Genomic DNA, 26,782 nt, shown 5'->3' with positions numbered 1-26,782 from the left:
GAGAGAGAGAGAGAGAGAGAGAGAGAGTGTGAGTGACTCAGTGAAAGAGGAGAAACTAAATGACTGAGAGAGAGGAAAGAGAGAGAGAGAGAGAGAGAGAGAGAGAGAGAGAGAGAGAGAGAGAGAGAGAGAGTGAGAGAGTGTGAGTGACACCCACATAAAAAGATTCAGATTTGCAACAATCGTTTCCCATATGTTTAGACTACCAAAGGGATAGAATGACAGAGAGAGAAAACTGAAGGAGGCAAAGAGAGACTGATAGAAAGAGAGCGAATGACAGAGAGGGAAAAATCGAACGACATACAGAACTAATGACAGACAGTGAGAGAAAACCGGAGGCAAAGAGAAAGATAGATAAATAGACATATGGACAGATAAAAAAAGAAAGAAAGGGAGAGAGAGACTTAAAAAAAAAAACCTTTTATCTTAAAATATGCACATTTAGCCTTTGCTTGATAAATATTGTAAATCAAGTTTCAATGGCTAATCATTCGAGAATTTTGATTTGAATATTTATGAGAGAATTCGCAGAAAAATTCTGCCGAGTTTGTAAGGTTAGGTTTTTTTGCAATAATTTAAACAAAACTGTCCTATCAAATCGCGCTAAACAAAATTTAAAAATTTCTGTTATAATCGTTGTTCTTTAACAAAACTAGATGTCACTATAATAACACCGTGTAGTACGATTATTCCACACATGGTCAACGACTTCCCGTTCGTACGATGGGAGAAAAAACGGTCAAATATGCATCTCGACGTGGATAAGAAACGGCAAAGAGTGAGAAAAAATCCAATTTAGGCAGATGGGCGTGAGAAAGTACGCGCTGTTTGTAAGCTAAACGACCGTTTGCATTTACATCAAGGAGAGGGCCAAAAGAAATACGAAAAGGGAATGAGTCACGAGGTTGATTCATAACGACTCGAAAGAAAATCAACACATTAACGTGGCAGTTGCACACTCACCATTGAGCCAAAACCAATTATCACCATCAATTAAAAAAAATTGCATAAATCGCTAAACATCGAGACAATTATAAACACTGCATGAATCACAAAAAATTCAAACTGATCCGAATATTGTATTATACTTAAAGACATTTGCACTTGACAAAAAAATAATAATATTTGGCAAAAATATCATCTTAAAAATTTTAATATATGTGGACCAAGGAAACAATCCAGTTATTATATAATTTCAGAATTTTACATATGACAATCAAAAACCGTGAAAAATCGTACAAAACAGAATTATTGTAACGTGGGTAATAAACAATCTAAGAGTATAATAGTATAATAAATATGGTATGAACAAAACAGCTTTGCATTTTGGCTGATATTTGTGTGGTGCTAATAGGCAATTTAAAGTTCTAAAGAGTGCAAATTTTAAAAAGAAGAAAAATGGTCAAACAAATATAAAATCGAACTTCTTTGTTAGTTATGCTTTATGTCCCACTTGACCTACGTTTATCTCTCGTTCTATTTGTTTATTTTCTTTATCTAGTTCACTTTCTCTCCCACACTCTCTCTCTCTCTCTCTCTCTCTCTCTTTGTTGTCTCTCTTTCACTATTACTCTCCTTTTGTTTTCTCCCTTTGTCAGTATGTCTCACTGTTTCCTTCTGTCCTCTCTCTGCCTGTCGTCCTCCGTCTCTCTCTCTCTCTCTCTCTCTCTCTCTCTCTCTCTCTCTCTCTCTTTATCTATCTATCTATGTATCGATCTGCCTATCTATCTATCCATCTATCTATCTACCTATCTATCTATCTATCTACATATGTATCTATGTATCTATCAATCTATCTTGCTATCGCTTTGTCCGTATCTCTTTCGTTCCCTCTTCCTTTCCCTCTTTCCACTTGTTTAGCGTTTTCCTCTGTTTTCTCTTGCTGCTGTCTGTCTCTCTCTTACCCTCTCCCTCCCACTCTCTCGCTCTCTTTCAAGCAAATTTGCGAACCGAAGCAATATCTCACAAATTTTAACCATCCCCCACAATTTAAACTCTAATCCCAACTTTAACCTTTAATATCGCTAACAGAAAAAGAAACTTTTGCCATTTTTTAACCCTTTACATTGATTTAGTTACAAAACGGAAAGTGGTAATTTTTTTCGATGGTCCTTATCAGCAGAGCACATATCAACCCTCGGGGTGTCAATGTTTGTGAAAAAAGCCCGTTTGTATTTATAACTGCATTTTCGAATAGAAACTCGTGCTTGTTTCATGAGTATCAAAAAATAATCGCTAATGCCGCATACTGTTATATTCTGTACGAATTGAACAAGCATTCGTGGCAACATAAATAAATAATAAACCGAACAATATGAAAATATTAATAAACGATTGACGATGATGAACTATCGACGATTGTAGTGATGGAATTAGGCCCGCCAGGTCTCGTTGTCCTTGGCCGTGGTTCACCCGGGCCACCGTCAATGAATGCCAATTAAAAAATACAACCAATTTATTGCATTTGCCTATTTGAATCAAATCAGGTTGAATAACGTAGATGTTATTTCAGCTTATATCTATGCAAAATACAGGTTCTAGAGAATGAGTCAGTGTAGAAATGTTAAAAAAAAATCGCGTTTGCCCTTGCATAGCTACGGTAAACAAAATCTTGACTCATCCAAGGCTTAATAGGGGATTTAATCGCGTGAAAGGAAGGGGCTCAGTATGACAATTAGCTAAGGGAGTTTGTTGAACCTGGGGAGCGGCCGATGGGCCGTCGGCGATTCTCGAAATGAGTAATGCACTTGAAAAATTCCAAACCGGTAACGGAACCGGTAACACGGCAACAACTCTATTCGTTCTTGCACTTCCGGCCTGCGTCAGCCGCGACTGGGGGCGGGGGCGGCAACCAAAACCGATGAGTTACAGTTCGAGTGCCTGTGTGTCACAGGACAATGAATGGAATACCTGATGACTCATGCCTGGTATTGTAGCAAAATAAACTTTATCAGCTAAACACAATCATGTTACGTTTCACGATAAATACAACTTTTCTTAATACGGCAATATAAACAGCTAGTTAGAAGGTTGATAGGCATCAACAAAAACGTCTACCAAGTGGGTGGGCAGTATAGCTTCCTCACATTTTGTGCCTGCGCATGTGCATATGTTAATTTGCTTGGAATAAAATGTATCGGGGATCGTCTAGAAAGCAACCAGCATAATCTCTGAAAATTGCATAAGAATCCGACAAATGGTTTTGGAGATATAGCTATGTACATGATTTTACGTTTGCGCATGTGAACGCGATACCGTTGATCCGATTGGGATGAAATTCATTGGGGACATCTCTAAACCAACCGGCACAATCTCTGAAAATTTCATAAAAATTGGTCTCTTGGTTTCGGATTTGTCGGTTACCAGACAATTGACCACAGACAGCCACGGAACCAAATCTGTCAGAAAGGTCTGAACAGCAAAAGGCGAGTGGAAATTTTGATTTTGGAGGGCAAATTTTTTTTCGATTTCCCACATAAATACAAAGCATCCCTACCTTCGGTAGTTCGGAAGCAAAAATGAGCTAGGATGTAACTGAGACTTGAATTTACTCATTTATTTGTCCAACCCTGCTTTCCAAAAAGTTACATACCTAGGAGTACCTCGACCAAAGGTTAACTTGGAATGCTCAATTATGCCACTCATGCCAAAGAATCCGTGGAAGAAACTGGAGGCACAATCCTTAAATGACCTACTTTACGATTGTCAGACCTATGATCTCTCATGCAAGTTAGTATGTTGGCCAAGAATAGAATAAAGTCTACAAAAAGAATTGTATAACTTAGTAACAACTAGTAAGCTATTAAAACAACATTTACAGCTACAGTGAAACGTATACGCACGCTGCCATCCTCACTTATATGTAAAAAGGATGGCAACGAAAGAGGACTTATCGGGCAGTGGAAAGAAAGTATCTGACAAGTGCAAGACATATCAGAATCTTCGTCCAAGTTGAAATTACAGACATGTCTAAAACCGTTTCTGATTTATCAGAGAACATACTCGACTTCAAAGAACTATTCAAAATAATTATTGACAAGAGAGCTGATTGGAAAAATAAAGTACAAGAAGATAAACGTGAAGTTATGTTAATCAGACGGCTCCTAGATGGGAATTGGTACGGATATGGGCATAAAAGGACCTAACTTTGAACCACATGGCCCTCGACCACACCATAACCATCAAGCCAAACCACTAGCTATAGAAACAAGTGCACATGAAATAAGTAATAAGCAACTCAAATGTGCATCAATAATATTATTTCTTTAGACAGTCAGGCTGGCTCTCCAAGCCTACGAGTTCATCTATAAACTCTGGAATGCCTTATGCGAAAGTGGTCCGAGGTCATGAGTGAATATTGCAGCAGATATACTTGCTAAAAGAGGAACCTTTGAAGAACTCATATGTCTAATTTATGGCATAAATGTGAGCCACATTAAAAAAAGAACTGGAAACGTGGAGCCAACGCTGGACCAGACTAACGGTCACTAAACATCACGCATTAAGTTTAACCTCTAAAAAGAGAAACCCTTACGATTCTAAATCTAATAACAGAAAAGGTTAAAAGGAGCTTTTACGATATTGTGCACCACGACTAGTATTGGCTATGCTGCTTCATCATTGCCTAGAGCTCTTCTTGAAGGGGTATTAACAGATCCCAAAATCTTGTTTATGACTCTGGTGTTTCTTTCATGTCTCGGCTTTTCTTCTCTCAGTACTAGGCATGTCATATATATCTTCGCAGACATGTTTCTCTGTTTCTTTTTCTTCCAGACCATATCTGCACAGCTTTGTGTCTCCTGTTCCGAGTATGTATGCTTCTCCAGTCTGCAGTATCAAATCATCAGTCCTACTATCATTCTAGTCCTAACAATTATTCCGTTTATTAGGTCTGCTGTTAATCGGTGGTCTTTATTGAAACTTTTCTCACGCCTGCACGTTTTTGGCAGTTTGGTATATCACATAAGGGTTCAACGCCAATAGGTGTCCTAATCGAACTTTACTCTTCGCTGCCCCTATGCGTGTGCGTTTATCGAAATTTTTTGTTGTTGTTTTACCCAATGTCTGACAGGGCCCCAATGCAGTCCAAACGACCCTGAACTTTACCACCGATGCAGTAAGTCCCAAATAGATGGCTGTTCTTCTGTTTAACGATAATCTGCTTTTTATCATATTGGCACAGTGTTTAATAGTCATAGTCTCCGCTTGAAAGACAGAGGCATATTGCCCAAGGCTTATATAAATTCTAGATGGCTTATTTCCATAAATACTCGGTTTCGGAGTCATCTTATACCAGATATGGTCGGCACTAACTGTGATCCGTTTTTCCCAGCCTGCTCTACTAGGTATTTTAATTTGAAATGTTTTATTAAATTTAATTTAAAGGTGGTATCAACGGGCATTCATAGAACCCTGTCTGCCTTAGCTCCTCACGAAGCTTTAGTCCTCCTTGTTATGCGAGTAGAAAATCAGGGCCCATGAATTGTGGTTTTGGCCTATTCCTGGATAAAGATATGTAGTGGTAGTTGTTCCAAGCTTCCAGGGCAGCAGTGGAGGTTGTTCTCATTGCCCCACTGATGATCAGGCACGCTAATCTCTGAGTGGTACCTAGGATCCTGATCATTGTTCACCAAACCACCGATCAAGAAAATAACAACAGCAAAATTTTAGAAGGCAAAATCTTTTGCAAAGTAAGTTCTGTTTCTTCACAATCTAGACGTAAGACTGAAAGTTTTGTGATAAATATCATGAGAATGTAACATTTAAATATATTTTTGATACAATTCTTAGAGAACTTTACAAATTACACAATATTATTGTCAACTAAATTTAAAATATAATAATGACAATAAAAGGCATTATTGTGCGTTAATGATTCTACATTAATACACCCCTAGTTTTTGCTATTGTGTCGATATCGATTATTGATTCTGTCAATAAATAATTCCCAAATTAAAACGTGTTTTGTATAAATTATAGTCAGTTTAATCGTTAAGTGGAGTTATCATGGTGGTGTTTGTAAACACGGACAGTTATCGAAAAATTCTATTAATTAACAATCAGCATTTAACAAAATTCAGTTTCATTCATTAATTTTTATTTCTCAAATGTTTGTTTTCCTTGAAAAATAAACATAAATAATAACAGAGTTTCACAATTAATAGCAGTTTCTTGAGGTTTTGTTTTCTTTCTTTTTCAATAGAAAATTATAAATTTATAATAATAAATTTAACAATTTTAATTAGGGAAAATCCAATAGATAAATTACTTGATTAATAGTAGTAAAATTAACTCTAAATATAACGATCCTCTAGAAAAAAAGCTTAGATACGATTTTATTTTTGGTTAAATGATGTTATAGCTGTTCTACCTGAACCTCGTTGATCAGCACAGTCAGCGACGTGGCCTTATATAACTAACACCAATGCTAATCAGCTGTAATTTTTGATTAAATCGTACACTTTTAGCTTTGTCATGAATTGGAATTATTACGAAATTATATAGCGTCGAAAGATCGGTGCAAATTTATATGCCAAAACAGAATTGGTATACATTTACTAAACCTGGTGTATTATATAAAAGAAAATCATAATATTTACCATCAATTGTAATTGTATTGAATAAACAAATTAATTCATAAATGAACACTTGAAAGAATTAATACATTTGATTTTTGTTAAGAGGAAAAGTTTAAAATATGGTGGTTACTTTATTTGTTTGTACATTTTTTCTTTCTCTCTCACTCTCTCTCTCTCTCTTTCTCTTTCTCTCGCTCTCTTTCTCTCTCTCTCTTTCTTTCTTTCTCTCTCTCTCTCTCTCTCTCTCTCTCTCTCTCTCTGTCTCTCTCTCTGACTAAATATAGTTCTTTCCTTTTTCTCCCACAAGCTATTTCTCCTTCTATCTATCTATCTTCCTATCTATCTGTATATCAATAAATCTGTCTTTTTATCTATCTATCAATCAAACCATTTATATATCTCTTTCTTGTACTTTAGGCAATTTTTTTTTCTCTCTCTCTCTCTATCTCTATCTATCTAACTAACCATTCATATCTCTCTTTCTTGTAATTTTAGGGTTATCTCTTTTTCTCCCCCTCCGTTTTATTGTTTATCAAATTGTTATTGTTTATGTTTTCATTTCTCTTGTAATTGTCATTCATTGTTATTTATATACCTTACATAGAAAGAATGAATATTTGGAGATGCGTGAGATTTTTTATTGTATATAGCTGTCAAGAGATGTGTTTTGTGTTTCTGTGTTTTGTATGAGAACGTGTATTTATTAGAGCGAATGGGGAGGGGCTGATGATGGAATAGCATCCTCATCGCCCCTCGAGTTCTTGAGTCGATGGCGGAATATTTATAAAAGTACCCCCTCGACCCCAATTAGAAATGATGAATGGTGGAGTGAGTGCGGTGTTCAATCCTTTTAAAAAGATAGTTCCCTCACAGTAAGTACTCCACACACACCACCAATCATTTGTATTAATTTGCTAGTGAAAGCAGTAATGGATTTTAACACAATTAATAATTTCAATTAATTAAGGTTTTTAGTTGAGATAAAAAAATCAGTGTCACGAGCGGGATTCGAACCCACGACCTTCGGTTAGATACATCGCTGCTCTACCACTTGAGCTATCGTGACCTCGAGCCACTCGAAAACTATCCTCCCATCGCAACCCAACCTTTGAATTTTCCCTCCTTGGGTTGAGGTGGGAGGTTAGTTTCCGAGTGTATCGAGGTCTCGAAGCTCACGTTGTAGAGCAGCGGCGTATCTAGCCGAAGGTCGTGGGTTCGAATCCCGCTCGTGACACTGACTTTTTTATCTCAAAAAACCTTAATTAATTGAAAGATATTAATTGGTCAAGCGGACCACGAAAACTAGTGAATTTAACGGTTAGTAATATTATCTCCACTTACTTAAAATCAGCCGGTAAACAAAAACTTTTAAATCTTTATTATAAATTAAGACTTTCATGCTCAAAAATCAACAAACCAATCTAGCTCAATTCCCAATGTTTGAAATTAAATCTAACCCCAAAATTCGTTCTTCCTAAATTAAATATTAAGAACTGTTCAACTCTCTTACAACGTAAATACCAAAAAAGCATATTAAATAATGAATTACATAAAGTGTACAGTCAAAGAGATGCAAAACGTTTTTTATCAATATATTGTACCTATACACATTAGGCTTGCCTCATTATTGTCTCCAGTAGAGTGGGATGAATTCGATTATGATACGGGATCCAAAGTTAAATTTATCGTTGATAAAAAGCAAAGTATATTTGATTTAAAAAAATAAAAACTTGAAGTACGGTATGCTTAAAAATGAAAATACTCATAAAGACCAAAAAACTGTTAAATAACTAACATGATATTAAATAAAGAAGAACACAATTTATTAAACAAAGGCTTAAAATTTGTCCCAAAAACAGAATTGGATACAAAAAAACTACTATCCCTTGGTTCATCGGTAGATTTTTGTAACATATATACAAATATAAAATATAAATGTGCTGAAATAATTAAACAAAACGTGGTAAAACTAACTGTGAATAGGAACTACTTTTTTTAAAAGGATTAGTTTGCTATTGTATGCAAGTTGGAGGAATATTGAGTAATTTATCCACCAAATAGAACGAATGCAATGTATATAGGCGTAAATGTATTTATTTGTGTGAATGCGTATTGAATGTGTGTTGCAATATTTTGCTTGCGCTTGGGGCTAGAAAATAAAAAAATAAAATAAAGTAAAATAAAACAAAATAATAATGTACATTTATATATTGTAAATAAAATAAAACAAACTTATCAACGTAACATACAATACAATAGTAATAATATTAATAAACATTTGTAGATATGATAAAGAAAATAAAACGATTTAATCCTAACAAGCTAATAAAAATAGCTTCTATATTTTAGAATATATATATATATATATATATATATATATAAAATTTAGTTTGTCATTATAAATATATTTTGTTCAGAGAGAAGCAAAGAATGGGTCAATGATATATGTGCTAAGTGATCAGGTTCTTTTAAGGGGCAAAATTTGCAAGGTTGTTCAGAATTCAATAAGTGTAAACTCCTGTTTAAATTATTCCACGTGATCGTTTATTTGCAAGTCTCAATTGAGCAAATACTCGAAATTTATTAATATAATCATTAGCGTTTGTATATGGTTCATTATATATGGTTAGACTGCCAATTTTTCTATAAGTCAAATTAAAGTGGCTATATAAGACAAATCTTTATGTAAATTGTTTTTGTATGTCTCTAGATAATTGTTCTAATTTTCTTTAATTGTGAATAACCCAGTGTTTTATACTGAGCACCAAGTCGTTCTCTAATTTCATCAACCCAATTGAAAGGCATTGTATAATTTTCGGTTAGCTTTTCCAGTCTAATAAATCAACGTTTGGGTAGAGAGGAATCAGACATTTTCAGAAAACCAACAACCAAATTAACATTTTTAAAAATATTTTAAGATCCGTGTGTATTCTATCAGTTCCCAACCTAACTTATGCATCAGATGTGTTTTTTGAGTGAATGGAATATATATTACAAGGTATATTTAGGACGAAAAACTAATTGTAGGAGGCTAAAATGCCTGAAATGTCGATATCCCCGGTTCCTTACGTACGTTTAAGGACGAATGTATGACCCCTGACTATATTTAAGTTACAAAGGAGATTTTTTAACACTATTATACTGATTAGTTATTAAGTTACGATACAAGAATGTTGTCATGTGCAATTGGGATCTTAAGTGTTGAAGTAGTAGGGATGTAAAGTAGTGTGAGGCTCAGGACTGCTCCCGTCGGGTCTACGATGAACTGTCTTTACATTTCATAGCGCAGGAGGGGAATTATAAATGAGTTGCAGGTGCGTAAAATTGTGTTGACTAAAAAAATGACTAATGGAATTTGGAATGTTACGAAACAGCTTGTCTCTTCCATTTTTTTAAAAGAATTGTTTTGTTAAGGGAATTAGGTTAATAGAATGGTTCTGCGGGAGGTTGCTAGGGAGGGGGCTAGATGGTGAGGTTTGATTGAAGAAGTGAAATAAATTGTCGCGGAATTGGTGTGAGTTTCATTATTTTGCTCCGCATTGAAGAGGAAGGAGCCAACTAGCGCGATGATCGGTCTCCTCGCCCTACCAGCCACATATCATCATTTCAGGCAGCCGGTAAGAAAATTTATTTCAAATCGATATGGTCGCTTTATTCCATTAGTGGACCTCTTCGGTTCTTCAGGGCGTTTGGTTTTCCTCGATTTTTACGGATTTTTTTTCAACATCATGTCCTTCTTTCAACCTCAGGATATACAAAACATTCTTTTCAGAAATGTTTGGTTTTAAATTTTTTTTAGGTTGTCAGTTGTATTTGTTACTGCATAATAGAATTTGGCAAGTTTATTTTGTTATCTTAAAAAAATAGTTGGTCATGATGGGCCATCCTGGCATTTTGAAGCTAGTCAGTTCAAACCCGACAAATTCGGCCGTTTCAACCCAGTTTAACCGTCGTTTCAGCGTTTCCTTTATTAACTAAAACAGTTGTGATTGTTACAATTGTTTCCCTGCCCTGATATTTGATCTTGAAGGTCAGAGGTAATTCGTGGACGAAGGAGGAGAGGAAACGTTGGAATCTCTTGAAGTACCATGTAGTTTGTTTCACTAGTGTCGTCCTCTCGTTTAACAATTAACATGTCGTTTGTTTCCATTGTGCTTTATGCCCTTTTGTCCAGACGTAAAATTCCTTCCTCGTCCTCAAACGCAAATTAGAATGGATGCACACAATATTCCTTCCTTTTACACACTCAAGAGAATTACTTTATAAATTGAATATTTCCTTTACTACACGTTTCTTGTTGTACTTTTTCAAAAACAAACTAAAAACTACAAAAGAAGAATGAGGCTTATTATTATAAAGCACAGATAAGTTTCCCAAGAACAACAACCATTTTGAAATCATTTTACAGTAATTTCGGTTTTAGTTAAGAAGTGAATTAAAAACAAATAGTACCTCCAATGTCGTAACAAGTAACAATCATATATTTGGAAATAAACACAAGAGCAAAGACTATCCGTCACTGTACAGGAAATATCACGGAAGCCTCCCTAGCCGGCGAGGTAGGCTGATAGATATGTATATTGGAAGATAGTGATCTTGGAAGATATTGGAAGATTTTATGGAATTTCCGGTCTTTTTAATACATATTTCTTGAGATTTGGTTTTGGCAGTTTGGACGCGGAGGACATTGTGAGGTCTGGCATCGTCTTCAGTATGGTATTGTCAAGCAGTCTTTTATCAAAAGGGAGGTACGTTAGAAACTTTTGATTTTACAGTTTTACTCGGTTGTCTATCTTCGCTGCTTAATTCTTTGTTGGATAATCTCCCATAGACCGCTTATTCTCGTCAATACGTCAATAACGTATTTCGGTTATGTTCCCAAGCCCATCTGGCTGAACCAGCGAGAAATAACGGAAGAAAGACTCTCAGCCAAATAGTTCTTACAGCTTTGTTCGATGCACTTGCTAGATCCTGATCCGTCTTCGATTGCGGTTGTTCGATCATGTGCAATACGGTCTTTCAATACTTAGCGGATCATGTGGATGGTTCTAGTACTTGCTTCTTTCTGCGATCCGGTCAGGTGCAGTACTTCGTTTCAATATTCAATGGATGGTACTGAAATTCAATAGTCGGTGGTACGAGAACTGGCCAAGCGAGAATAAGTGGTCCAAAGAGTTTCTGTCAAATTATTCTATACATAGTATTATTTTGTTATATGAACTGTAACGCAATAGTTCGTCTTTTCTTTCTTCGGCCCGGTTAGAGGTAGTATGGCACAATATTCAGGAGATACCGTGAGTGGTACTCGTATTGGTCAAGCGAGATCATGCGGACCACAGATTGTACAATTTTGATCGATGAGCAAGACAGTTGTCTTTTATTTCTGTGTCAGAGACAAATGATTATCGGACAAATATTCTACACGTTGCTATCAATTATTACGCGATGCTAGTTTGATTATCTTGGTCCGTCTGTTCTTGCTGCGGCTTATTCTTGCATTCTGTGGACGGCCTCTTTTCTAGAATATTTTCTTTTGTACTTTTTTGATTTTTTCTCTCTATTTTTCTCTTTATGATTCCCTCTTTCTCTTTCTTTCTTTTTTTGACTCTTTCTCTCTCTTCTCTATCTCTTTCTCTCTTTCTGTCTCTATCTCCTTTTCTCTCTATCATCATCGCACAATGATGATCTCTCTCTCTCTCTCTCTCTCTCTCTCTCTCTCTCTCCCTCCCTCCCTTTCTCTCACTCTCTCCATCATCATCGCACAATGATGATCTCTCTCACTCTCTCACACACTTCTTTCGCTCTCTCTCTCTCTCTCACACACTTCTTTCGCTCTCTCTCTCTCTCTCTCTCTCTATTTCTCCCTCTATCACTTACAAACTCTCACATCGTACATTGTGTATTTCTAGTACGTTTTCTTCCTGTCACACGTTTCTTCGAACTTTTCTTAACATTCTTTCTTTCTTTATTTATTTAGAAATCGATTAAAGGTCACTAATCACCACACACTTTTCATTCTTTCTTTCCTTTTTCCCTCACTACAACTTTCTTTCGTCTATTCTCGCTGGGGCTTATTCTTGTATTCTGAGTACGGTCTCTTGTTCGCCTAGCCTTATTCGTTTCATTGAACTTGCACCCAAACTAAATAATTTAGCGAAACGAGAACAAATCGATAATACAGTCAATAATCCACGATTGTACATTTCAGTCCGTTTGCTTGCACAGTTCACTCATTTAAAAAACGCAAATTATCATGCAATACAGCATATTTTTACCTTTCTCTGTAAAGGGTTTTTATTAGTTCATATTTATTTTGGGTTTCCTTCAAAGAGAATGATTTCTGAGAAAGTTCTCGGCTATTTTTCGTCTCTACTGCTTAGAAATCGAACAGTCTTCGTCGTTCAATCACCGTCTCGGTCAGTTAAGACTCATCACCTTATAATACTATACTTCTATGAATAGAGCTCATTCTAAACAAAACATAAAAATAAAACTTGGCTAGTATGAGCGGAAAGAGTGCCAAATCTTGATTATGATCTGTATTGTCCGCAAGTTAATCGTAAATAAAAGATCCCTTGAAGATCATGGGTTTGTTCTTTGTTTTTAGGGGGACTTTTGTAAATATTGACTGAGCATCAAGAGTTCGTAATTTCGACTATATCAAATCAAACAAAACAACCGAGTTCGTGTCAGTTAGATTTTTGTCAATTCAAATTTCACTGTTATATAAAATGTAGTTCAGCAACCTTTATAAGGAAATGTTTCTTTATAAAATCAAAATTGTTGATCAACATTAATTAGTAAAATGTAACTGACGGGTTAATCAAATTAAAAAATGCCAAAATCCAACCGTAAAAATACCGAAAAGGATGATTTTGTAAGACCCTTTCTCGAGCAAGTGTTAATTTTTTTTACAGATTATTATTACAGTTCAATTTATATATGTTTTATTGATTGCTTTTTCTTATATTCTGTAATCAGCCTAAATATTTCAAAAGTTGAAAACTTAAGCGTCCTAATAACAGCTTTAAAGCTCTTGAACTTCTCTCTATACTTAACATTAGGAATTTATGTACTTTACGCATTTGGTGAATTTTTTGGATATTGTTATCGACATAGAAAGTAAGTTCAACAACCGACTCTCGTCCTTTGCAAGTCACAAAGGCCATGTTCCAAATCCAGATTCTCGTACCATGTTTTGACTCTTTTTTTAAACTAAAATGGGCCATGGTTAACTTCAATACCAGCCTTTTAAGAGAGGTCTTACTTTTGATTTTTTTTCAGTTTTGTCTTGGCTTCATGTTCAAAAGATGTGCTTAGTTTTGCTTCTATTTCAATAGATCTCAGTTACACCGTCTTGTCCCAGGCTTTGAAGAGTTTGGATACGTCCCACAGAGTTCATTTGTTTACTAACATTTTTGCAGTATTAGCATCTGAGACAAGCCTAGATTCGTTATTTTAGTCCAATGTGAGATTTTTCTTGTCTCAAAGTGTAAAGTTTCATTTTAAGTACATTTTTCAAGGGGCGTCGGTGGCCGCTACGGTTTAGGCGATCACACGGTGTGCATCACTGTAGGGTAAAGGTCTCGGGTTCGAATCCAGCGGCCCTGCATTCAAACCCGTCATACTTAAAAAAGGGCAATTTTTCAAAAACACCGGAACCCCGTGGGTACATATAACTTCGTAGTTGAAATAACCCTCGTTAAAAAAAGTACATTTTGAGGGCCGTGCATAGTCGCAGTTAGCTGAGCTTCAAGTCCAACCCATCGTTTTGTTTTAACTTTTGTATGAACTTTAAACTTTTGTTAGTTCTCGTTCTGTTTATTTTATGAAATTCGTTTTGGTGTCTCATCAGGGTCTCCAAGTCTTGTCCCTGGCTTTGACGAGTTTGGATTCGTTCCATGGGTTTTTCTCGTATCCAAATGTAAAGTTTTATTTTAAGTACATTTTGCAGTCCGTGCACAGTTGAGCATCAAGTCCAACGAATACGAGTCATTCTTTTGTTTATTCTCGTGAATCTCATGAATTTTCCTTTTGTATGTCATCAGGGTCACCCTGTCTTGTCCCAGGCTTTGAAGAGTTTAGAATCATCCCACGGGGTTGGCTTGTTTACTTAACCCACAATTTTTACTCATTTGATATTCCCTACTTTAGCCCAGTCTGAGTTACCTTGAATTAGTTGTGCTCCTTGTACAATGAATATGAATAGTTCGTTTGGTAGTTCACGTTCGGCTCATTTCCTTGACTAGGTCTTGGTACCTCATCAGTGTGAATACCTGGTCTTTTCTCAGGCAATGAAGAATTCCGTCCCACTAGTTTGATTTGCTTATCGGCAAAATTATTTTTGTTGTAATAATAACTAGGCCGAGGCTACATTCATTAATTTAGCACGGTGTGAAAATTTTCTCTCTTTCCAATTGTTAAGTTTCATTTTCATTACATTTCAGGGATTCGCTTAATAGAATCGATGGGAGTTCTGCTCATTTTTTTTGCAGAATAGTTTCTCCTTTTTCCCCAGGTTCATAGGTCGGGATTCATCCCACGGGTTCGATTTATTTACTAACCCATTTTTTTTTTTTTTGCTGTATTAACATCTGGGACGAGTCTAGGTCCGATTTGCACGCGGCTGACTCTGCAGGCGGAACGAATGTCACAGCGATGTGGTAATTGTTTTCGTATTAGTCTGCGTATTTCTTTACACTCGTGTGGCCGAAGGGTGATCGGGTAAAAATAGCTTACTTGACTTCCTTTTTTTACCTAAAAAGATAATCATGGCGCTGAATATTACGGTAGAAATTCTGGCCCGACGGATGAGCAATTTCTGCACGGAAACGCCGGTATCGCGTTTTGCGTCCGGCCTTGAATGTAATAAATAAAAACTGGAGTGAAAATAAAAACCCAGTGATAACTTGTTCGGATAACCCTGTTTTAAATTACATCAGTTGTGTTTTGACATAGCACAAACGTTTAGCAAGCAAATAATACAATACAATTCTAGCCATTGCTTTATAGTATGTCAGTTTTTGTATTTTTGTCTCTTTCATATTTTTTTTAACCAACTTTATTAGGTTAATACATAATACAGAAAAAAAGATACAATTGGTACAAATTCCGTAATACAAAAGAAAACTATTTTTATATAACAAAAGTTGGTGCTATACGTACCTTTGACGTAGATCTGTACGCGTGCTGCAGTAATACAATGGTAAAAAAAGAAGTAAAAAAATACTAGTAAATGGGGAACATAACATTGCTAAACTGGAAGAGACAAAAATAGTAGTAATAATGATAACAACAACAAAGGTGAAAAAACTTTTTTTTTTTAAATAGTAGGTACTAATTTTTGATTTCGATTTTAGCCACATACTCAATTCGCCAACAGTTGACTTTTTACTTCACATGTCATGTCATTAGGGACCAAATAGAACCACTTAGGGCCACCATACAGAAAACCATTGAACACAACTGTTAATTTTGGTTGGGGCAACACGCTATTTATAGGACATCTCACATCCTATTTATTTTTTTTTCGATACAATTTCCAACCCTATTAAAAAACAACCTCACAGTACGGAAAAGACCAAGGTATGGTACAGGCAAAATGTGGTGGTAATTAAGGAACAGTGTTCCAATTCGCATTTTTTTAAAAATTGTAGGAATAATTTTTTCCGTATAATGTTATTGGTTTCGTTGCATTTGCATATGAACTACCCCAGCATACTAAAGCATATTGAATTTTCTCTCTCTCTCTCTCTTTCACGTAACTCTCGTAATTGAAGCACGTTCGCGGCCTAAATTTGGGTGATTTTGTAAATAAGCTCTCTCTCTCTCTCTCTCTCTCTCTCTCTCTCTCTCCCTCTATCCTCTCTCTCCCTCTCTCTCTCCCTCCCTCCCTCTCTCAATTTTAACAGATGCCGGTCGCGGCTTAAATATGCAAATTTGGGTGATTTTTTAAATAACTATATTCATTAATTCTTCTGTATCTATGTCTCTCTCTCCTTCTCGCTCTTCCCCATCACTCTTTTTTCTCTTTTCCTCCCTATCTCTCACTCTCTCTTTCCTTCTCTCTCATCCTCCCTCTCTCTACTATCTCTCACTCTCTCTTTCTCTCTCTATCGCTCTCTCTCTCTCTCTCTCTCTCTCTCTCTCTCTCTCTCTCTCTCTCTCTCTCTCTCTCTCATAACTCTCGTTAATTGCAACAGATGAAGTTCGCTGCCTAAATTTACAAATTTGGGTGAGTTTTTAAATGACTATATTCATTCATTCTTCAGTATCAATGTGTGTGTCTCTCTCTCCCTCCTTCCCCCCTCTCACTCTCTTTTTCTGTCTCTCTCTCTCCCTCCCTCTCTCTCACTCTCTCTCTTTCTCATCTATCTCTGTGGTTGTCGTAATTCAAATTGTACAGCAGGGTTTCGATTTTTTTGAAGAGGAAAAATCTCATTTTTCATCGTCGGAGCAGTTGAACCGGCATTTCAACCATCGATGCTCAGAAGTGCCTCCGACGCAGAATCGCCGTTGAAACGGGAAGTTCTGCTTAATAATCTCAACAATAAAAACAAAATCCGCCCGACAGCAGATGCAATCGAGGCCCGGGGAATAAACAAAATTTAATTTTGTCGGTCTCCCTGTTGAAAAGCGATAGCCAATAAAGTACAATTGTTTGGGCGTTCGGAGCTGAGTCCGCTAGTTTCAGAACGATGGATCGACAGGCGACAGCTTTTTCTTATTCTTTTTTTAATTTTGGGCCAGTCTTGTTTTGAAATTTAAGAGACCTCTGATGCCTTTTTGGCATTGTTTATCCGCCAGGAAGAGTTGGAAAATAAAATGAATTTTCTTTGCCGTTACAAACTCTTCCTTCATTGTGGATGGTTTTCTGCTCAAATCAAAAATCATGAAATCTTCTGATATACTTTTGACCTAATATCATAATATATCGTATGTATATATTAATATATACCTAATCGATACCTATATATTAAAAAATTGATAGAAAATAGCACAGAAACGATTTTTTAATAATTTCCATAAATATAAAATGTTTATGGAAAAATCGTTTAATTGTATAATTTTGATTTTAAAATGTTTTGGGTTTGGGTTATAAATATAGATTAGATATTATTTACTAATACTAAAACATTGATTTTCTAAATACATAAAGTATTGCGTGTCCCTAAATAAAGCATGTCGATTTGTGATTGTTCTGAAGAGGAGAGGTTTAACAATAAACGGTTCCCTTGGTTGTTTTATTGCCTGTTTTGTAATTAAAACCGAGACAGAACAGTAGCCGACTAATTGACTATTAATTGATTTTTTAACGAGATTAATTGGCCAACAATTAAGAAATCGTACATGTACCGTTGGAGAAGAAGCAAGGACGATTCTTTTCAACTGGTGTTGCAAAGGAACTAATTGAGCCTGACGTGTTCCCAAGGTGTTAAAAACAAGGAAAATTTTATATTTTATAAGCGTTGTATTTGGTGTTGATAATTTGGTCGTTGTAAAAGGTGAAAGCTTTAAAAAATTTTAATAGTTCGTTCATTAGATTAAAGAATATAAAATAGTAAAACTGAAAAATAGATGTACTTAGAAACTTTTTATAAATAAATATAAAGAGGGGTGATTACGAGAGGGGAGAGAGAGAGAGAGAGAGAGAGAGAGAGAGAGAGAGAGAGAAAGAATGAGAGGGACGACATGAGAAGGCATAGAGACATAATGTTTTATGCTATTTTCTGAGATAATTCTTACGGTTTTTATACTATTCTCTTAAATATTGTTTTTTTTTCAGATTCCCTCGTTCCCGCTGGAAAGCAATGAGAATGGAGAGGGCGGCGAGTCGAAAAACGGATCCCCCGTGAAAGATTTGGCTCAGATCTCCGGGGCCCAGACGCAGCAATTGCTGTCGCAGCAGGTCTGTAGGTTGTGCATAAAATCATAAAATGTACGGGAGACCGTTAACCATTTATAAATATGAATGAGAGTATAGAATCGAATCAATTCCAGAGCCTATCATTTGGTTATTAGTGCTACCAAGTTTCAATATGCATGACTTGTTCTCGGCATTGTATTTCTACCGGCATTATATTAGACTACTCGGTTCAAACGATAACAAAACAAACCAGAAATAGCAGACCAAATAGACAGAACACAGCAAGGAAGGGCGGACCAGGAACGTCGTGGGCCATGGGTCAAGTAATATTCTTACTTAGACGAGCTGCACTATGGTATGATGGTTGGTGTGTCAGAAGATCTATCCCATGATGATCTGATGTTTTCTGGTACGACACGTGGTTTGTTACCGTGCTTTTTCTTGCTGCAAAAGAACTCCTTTGCAATTTATAAAAGCTAAATTTTTATACATTTTGATAAATCATTCATCAGGAACTTGAATCAATCTCTTTTTTGTCGACAGCCCTTATTCCAGTAACCTGAAAAGCCGTTTGACAGTGATCAACCCACTGTCACCTTCCACATGTCGTTTTGATTTTTTGATATTCGCACCCCTGTTACTCGAGTTCTTAGGAGTCGATTTGATCCGACAACTTCAACAAACATTCATCAGGAAATCGTAGTGAAGATTTTGGTTATACAGCCCCATTCTAATACGTGGAAAACCGTTTGGCTGCGATCAACGCACTATCACCTTCCACATGTCGTGTAAATCTTTCGACACTATACACTATCTAGCACTGGAGTACTTAGGACTTGATATGATCTTTCAGTTTTAGCAGAACATTCTTCAGGAACTCGTAGTATAGATTTTTCTTAGAGAGCCCCTTTCCAGCGCCTGGAAAAGCCGTTTGATAGCGAAAGGGGATTTATGTCCCCCAAATTCTGTAGCCTTCTGGCTTATTGTACTTTTCCTAGTTTCTTGTTCAGTGCAATCCATTCGATCCTTCTTTTAAATAAGGTCATTGACTGTCGTTTCTACAGTTCCCTTCCCAGGATGTTCTTTCTATCTCAGGTTATATCTCTATTGAGCAATTGCTTCGCACTCGAAGATGATATGGATGGCGGTTTTTTTCTTCCTCATTGCATAATTTCAAACAAGATTTTTTTGTGTCTTGGTAACCGAGATAACATCAGTTTTTTGCGTTTCTCGATGTAATGGAGATTTTGGATGCATTCACTGGCTGTTTTTGGTGTGATCTTTTTACACGCTAATGCTTTAGCTCAGCTGCTTGGCAGTCTGATTTTGTGAAGATTAATTGAAGTTTTTTAAAGCTTAACCATTTATAGCATGCATTTCAGCTGTGAAGACCGAGGTGTACTTCCGTAATGAGCTCAGTAGCTCGTATTTCGGGCTTGTCCAGATTTTACCTAATTTCCTACTTATTTCCTCTTCTCCTTTGTAGTCTGTAGAGATTTTATAGGATGACGTAAAACGTTAGATTGTTTTTTCAAACTGAATGAGCTTTTCCTCGCTTCTCCTTCCATAAATATTTCTACTGGAAGTTTAGCATAATTGCGATTGATGGAGTTGTTTACGCCTGTGATACATAGATTTGCAGTTGTCTGTTTGTGCACCTTGTGTTTGCTGAGCTTTAGTCCACCAATCGATGGTAGTCATGAGTTTATTTTTGGCATACCCTATTAATTAAACCTATAGTCATGAAAATATTCTTTAAGCATTTTTTTTTGTAACTAAACTATAGTTTAAAATTATACAAGTACTGAACGTTTGAAATTCCAGCTTTCAAACTTTCAGGGCCTAACACAAACGCATCAAACGGACAAACTATTACATAGGTTTACATTAAATATGAAAGAAAAATCAATATTATTTTATATTAAGAGTGGGTATTCTAATTCATAGGTCCGTCAAGACTCGCTTTTTTAGAAGTCTGGAGGAGGTTATCTCTTGTTTTATCACCATTATTTATATACTACTACGTAATATCGATTTTTTTAACGGGGTAGACGGATTAAGAGGGAGTGAAACGGATCCAATGTCTCCCGAGAATCCTGTTTGAATAATTTCGTACGGAAGCACGAGCATTCCTGCAGCAATTCAGCTGACAAGGAAGAGATGTTTCATATTTACATCTATTTTAAATTAGTCTTGGCTATATTTTCCCTACAGACTCAGATTAGCCGAAGTGAATAAGATTTATAAATAAAAATGATTAGTATAAAAAAAGAATGAAAGTGGGAGGGTTCTTAGACGAGTGGGGCTAACGCTAGAACAATCTGTGTTGTAGATCTCAACCAGTTCGACGACGACGACAAGTTCGAGTTCGCGCGTGGCCAAATCATCGCAGAAGATTATGAGCGCTTCGACGCTCAAGGCGAACCTTTCCGAGCTGAAGTCGAGCATCTCGGAGATGAAGAGCCTCAGCAGCTTCAACTCGATGAAGAGCTCCGTCGAAGACTTGGTCGAGGAGTGCGAGTCGGACGTGTGCACAAGCCCGTGCGACGGCGAGCCCCTCGTCACATTCCCGGACCAGGAATCGCCCCCGGAGTCCGTACGGGCCATGTCACCCGAGGCCATGTGCCTCGGCCAGAAAAGAAACAAAAAAGTGCTTTCGGAAAGGTCAGTCGCCAATTCTTTCGGGCTTAAGAGGATGCAGTCCGGCGAGGTAACCTTCCAGGAGACACAGGCGCAGCAAAAAGTCTTGGCCAAACTCGAAATGGACGGCGTCACCGCCGAGAAATCAGTCAACAAACTTCAGGTATGATTTTTTTCTGTATACAATTAACTTGGCGACCCTAGCGAATACAAAAGCCTATTTTTAAAATTTCTACTTTTCTCATATTAACGGAGAATGGATTAATAGATTTGTTTGAGGTTGCTAGCTTCAAGCTTTTTATCAACGGCCAAAGCGTTGATAGTTGATCATCACTTTATTGAGCTTTTCTTTGCTCATGTACTCACTCCTACTGGAACGAATACGTTACTTAACCCTGATAGTAACATTGACTGCGGTTTCCTATAGCTCTTGGCAGAACTGACGCAGATACCCTTATGTTTCTCATAGTTTCGATTGGATCGCCAATTTCCAGTTAAGAGTACTTTCGTCTGCCTTTGCTGCACCAGGTTTGTTGTCTGTTTTATTTTCTTGGCTGTCTTTGTAACTGGATTGTTTTACCAGGTTGTTATGTTATGTTGATTTATTCAATATCGCTCCTTTTTTCTTTGGATTGAACTAAATGGTTCAACTGGCGCAGCGGAAGAACCATCTCTAGTCAATATTGTTCAGAAGCGTTCTGGTCCCACCCTCTCTAGTCAGGGTTGTACAGAAGGGTTTTGGTCCAACTGGCGTTGCGGTAGAACCCTCTCTAGTCAGTATTGTACAGAAGGGTTCTTCTCGAACTGGTGCTCCAGAAGAACCATCCCTAGCCAGTGTTGTACAGAAGAATCTTCTCTGGGTAGTCTATCAGTAGACCAACAGCCTCTTCGTCACCCTTCAGTCCTGAGCCGTGCCCAAGATCAGAGACAATTTGTTCTTTATTACTATTTCTCTCAGTGCACTAATGCAGTCCAATACTTTATACATTTGTAAAGCAATGTTAAGAGACGCTGGTGGTTGCAACGGTTAAGGTGTTGACACGGCGCTCATCGCTGTTAAGGGATCCGGGTTCGAATCTCAGCAAACTAGAATTCATACCAAAAGTGCTAACAAATGATCTTTTTCTTTCAAAAACTCCGTAATCCCAGGGTATGACCTTTGTTGTTGAGAACCACATAAAAAGATCATGATTTCCTTCATTTTATTGCGATACCCTCTTCAGTACTGCTTTCTTTTTAGATAGATATGAAATATTTCGTAATTAATTTTTTCATCAACGGAAAGTTTCATACGGGCATACCAAACAGAAAGCTGTCCTGTTGACAGCCGTTTAATAGAAATTGATCGGCTAATTATTCTTAAGGAATTGACGGTCGGTACTGTTGGACTATGGATCAAACCTACTCCACCGGTTCGTTCTAATCGCCCAGATATGAATTAATTTTAAAGTAAGTTTCCATCCTGAACCCATGAATTAGTTTGTTGCGGAGAATCTGAACCCCCTTGCTTTGGGGAAGTTAATAATACACCGGATTAAACATAGGATTTATAATTTTTGGAGGACGAAATCCTTCATCCTAAATATAGGCCGCGTAAAAATGATTGATCAAGGAAATACTCATCGACATTTCCGTATACGAAAATGTATATGCCTCCGTTTTTTGGCCAACTGCCTAAAAGACGGCTTATGTTGAAAAATTATGTATTTTTTCTTGTCAAGACTAAATGCTTATCAAAAATTTTAAAAACCGTTCATTTCTACAAACTTTCAATAATCATGCCGTAATCTGTCAATAATCTGTCAATATTGCCGATTGATGACATTTAGCCAGTGGTTGTGATGAAAGTTTTTCGTTTAGTTAGCTATTAACCGTCGCGTAAATTATAGGTCAATAGTTCACACTTATTTTTAAGCTGTTACAAAACTACTAGAAAGAAGTTGTTTAGATTTCTTCAATAGGTCATAAATTCCAGATTATGTAAATATATACATAAACATATGTCTGTACGTGCTTAGACAGTAATAAAGTTAAGTGGCCGTGGATCGTCGTAGTAGGCCAAGAATAAATCTATCCCCAACCAGGTGGTTTTGAAAAAGAAATCGCAATGATGTAAATATTATGATGCCAACAAGTCTGAGGACAGCCGCATAAAATTTACAGCTACTGCTGCAACCTTACGCCGTACATTTAAAAATATTAACCATTGACTGGTCATAAATCATAATGGTTGCTGAGGAATTTTTTCTTCTTGAACGAGGTCAAAGATGGAATGTAATAAAGCCCAAAAGAAGCTTTGGGGTACGCGGTGGCCGACTCGCATTAGTCGTGCTGTTTTGGGTTCGAATCCCGGCGTAGCACGTGGATTTTTTTCATTTAAAATAGTAAGAGTAAGAATGGTTTAGACAGGGATTTACTTTTAGTTTTCTTAGACGTTTAGCCATGTTTTGCATTTTTCCTAGGATGGGGAAATCATAAAGGTATAACATTTTTTTCGTTCCGCCAACTTTAGCGGTCGGTTTGGGTCGTTGTCTCTCCCTGCTTATATCCCTAAATACTCAAGATTGCAAAATGCTAAAAAGCGTCTAACTGACCATCACAGTGAGAACAGTCAGATCAAAATGAACGTAATCGACCAAGCCAGAATAATTTTCAGTTCTTCCCAAGGAAGCTCAACCCTAAGGTCCGAAAGATTTTGGATGAATTGAACACAGATGTTCGATTCTTTTGACTCGAGTGTGGTGGTTCCAAGTTTTTTATCGATCTAATTCCTAAATAAGTGAAGGCTAGTTTCTTGGATTTTATTTTGTCGAGTCTGAACCACCGCTTTTTGAATCGTTCTTCCAAACAGGAGAAATTGTCCTGGAGGTTGCTGAAGTAGCTATTGGCTTTGGGTTTGCTGGAAGGAAGACGAAATCGTATCCAAGTTCTACTAATATCGGTGAATTTCAAAGTTTCCTTTTTTCCTGAAATTAGAATTTAACAATTCCATTGTAAAAGATTTTCCCAATGTTATCGTTAACCTGTTTTGAGTTATGATTGAATGGCGTCACGCCTTGGCTACAATAGTAAATGTATTTATTAGCGCGAATGTAGATTATGAAATCGTGTAATGTTAAACTCTTCTTGTTTAAATTTAGAATTTTCCTCTTCTTCCTACCTCTAGGCTTGATGGCTTTGTACACCGTTTTTCACTCGTCTTATTTATTTATTATTCATACAGATTAAAAATAAACTATGCCAAGAAATAGCATAGTACTCAAAATGGCAAAGGGTGATCTTAACCTATCAAACATGCAAAAAAAATACATTTTTCGTTAAGTAAATCAAGAGGCGATTCATTTCCACGAATCATCCCTCCAGGGCGCATGTCAAAAGTTGACTTATACCGTTGAAACGGCAGTCGGCCGGCTGCTGGCCATGGGCCACCTCTTTCTGAGGACATTTCTTCTTTGTGGAAGGAGAAAATCCGCTTACAGGACCCTCGGCGACAGATTGAAGGTCTGTTGAATTCGTTGAAGTTGTGTGATAACACGGTGTTAAATATATAATTTTTTCAATTCTTAATGAGTTGAACTATCAGTCGGTCACATATTTGGGAAGGAGTATTTCGTTTATTTGGAATCTTTTTTATTCATTTAAATTTTGCAGAAAGTTTTAGACATTTGTTAATTTATGCAATGATATCTATTATTTAATAATGATTTGAAATACACCGGGCTTTTATTTTATGTAATATCTTGTAATTAGTGTATATCCAAGATAAATTTGCCATATAAAAATTAAGAAGTTCTGTAATAATTATTTATGAAAGACAGTAAATTTTTATATTCACTATCCTAGATACGCAGTTCAAATGTTTATAGATTTGTTTCAAAACTTGCCCAAAGAAAAGGCGAAAGTATATTAATTTTTTTCTGAAATTTGTTTGAAATCAATGCCAAAACAACGATAGACTTTAGCTTAATTAAAATCAAGCTCAATCAACTATTCCTCGTTCCAATTGGTGTAAACGTACAAGGTACAAATAAAACATACATTTACTTATTTTAAGTAGCTAGTTTTTATTATATGGATGTGTGCATGGAATATTATTTATCATTAGTTAGATCTACGAAACTGCTCCAATGAACAATTTATCATTCCATGGTCTTCATTAATCGTTGTTTTATCAAAGCTGAATTTTATCCATTTCCAATCTTAAGAGCAGATGTATAGAGAGAGACAGAACACCTTGTTGACAAGTTGAAAATCGCCAGATAAGGCCAGGACAAGCCCATGAACAACCGGACTTCGTTGATTTCTCTATTTTCACACTTGCAACAAAAATATCGTGGTTTAACAACTCGGTCCAGTCCCGATAGTTTGTTTTCTATTTTATAGTTATATCGTCAAATATTTTATAAAACAACTGCCGACGATAGATGATCCACTCCAATAAATTTGTTTTATTGCTTATTAGATAAGGGGAAACAGGATGTTTGTTTAATCTGAAAGTTGAGATTTATAGCCACTCTTTTCCTTACGGTTTTGCACACGTGAAATTTGCCGTTCAAATATTACGAAAATTTGGATTTGTAAATTATACATTATTCATTGCGAAAGGAGGGGAGGGAAAGAGAGAGAAAGAGATAGAGGATGGAAACTATTTGTATATATTTTAAACATTGGTATTTCAAAAAATCTTTCCCCGCAAGTTTAAGATTTCTAGGAAACAACATGTAACATTAATTTTTTAATAATTAAAAATAGATAAATAAACAATATATAGAGATTGTGTGAGTGTGTATGATAGAGAGAGACAGAGAGACAGACACACACAGAGAGAGAGAGAGAGAGAGAGAGAGAGGGAGAGAGAGATGGTGGGAGAGTGAGGGAATGAGATAGATAAATAGATATATTAATTAATTGATTATCGCTTTATTTATATATTTATTATAAATCTCTCAAGGTTTGGTCTCTAGGACCACTCTTACACCTAAAGTCAAATTACAGCAACATGATTTTATAAACTCTACGCAGTCTACTAAACACAACAAAGTTGGGGAAATTAATTTTCTCTTACATGCTGTATACTTGTTTACAGTGGAATAACACATACAAAATAAAAAGTACTCTTTAAATAATAACAAACGTAACATCTATCAGTAGAAGATAAAAATATAACAATAGACATTTGTAAGGGTTTAACGTTATAAACTTAAGTGATAGATGTAAATATACATTATCATCATCTTAACATGACAATATTTGTACTTAATAGAGGAAAAAGAGAGGGAAAAAATTAATATTACCGTTTAATATTTTTACACATATTTTGATGTTTACTCTACTATACACAACAACAAACGTAACTTCTCTCAGGAGAAGAAAAAAAAAATAACAATAGACATTTGTAAGGGTTTAACATTATAAACTTAAGTGACAGTTGTAAAGATAAGATACATTATCATCATCTTAACATGACAATCTTTGTACTTAATTCAGGAAAAAGAGAGGTAAAAAAATAATATTACAGTTTAAGAGAGAGAGAGTAGAATAAGAGAGAGAGAGAGAGAGAAAGAGAGAGAGGAGACAGACAGAAACCGAGAACGATGAAGTAGATAGATGAAATGATGGAGAGAGAGAGAAAGAGAGAGAGAGAGAGAGAGACAGACAGACAGACAGACAGACAGACAGACAGACAGACAGACAGACA

At 36.3% G+C, this 26,782-nt stretch overlaps 1 protein-coding gene across 5 annotated transcripts in view; it reads left to right on the top strand.

Moving 5' to 3' along the window:
• Positions 1–26,782, top strand: part of LOC106664862 (sterile alpha and TIR motif-containing protein 1) — an 87,143-nt gene that overhangs the window by 28,160 nt on the left and 32,201 nt on the right. For 4 of the 5 annotated variants that reach the window (XR_002910023.1, XM_014390897.2, XM_014390895.2 and 1 more), the window contains exons 2-3: positions 18,364–18,486; positions 20,777–21,247. Coding sequence is in view for 4 of the 5 variants with exons in the window: in XM_014390897.2 (XP_014246383.1) it covers positions 18,364–18,486; positions 20,777–21,247 (594 nt within the window). In the remaining variant the exon portion in view is untranslated. Of the gene's footprint in view, positions 1–10,094; positions 10,196–18,363; positions 18,487–20,776; positions 21,248–26,782 lie in introns of those variants that run through there. The other variant, XM_014390898.2, reaches the window with a different exon arrangement.

The sequence above is a fragment of the Cimex lectularius genome, unplaced genomic scaffold, assembly GCF_000648675.2.
Source record: "Cimex lectularius strain Harlan isolate CLEC.00 unplaced genomic scaffold, Clec_2.1 scaffold137, whole genome shotgun sequence".
NCBI lineage: Eukaryota > Metazoa > Arthropoda > Insecta > Hemiptera > Cimicidae > Cimex > Cimex lectularius.
Note: the sequence above shows the minus strand (reverse complement) of the source record. Positions and strands in the feature narration are given on the sequence as shown.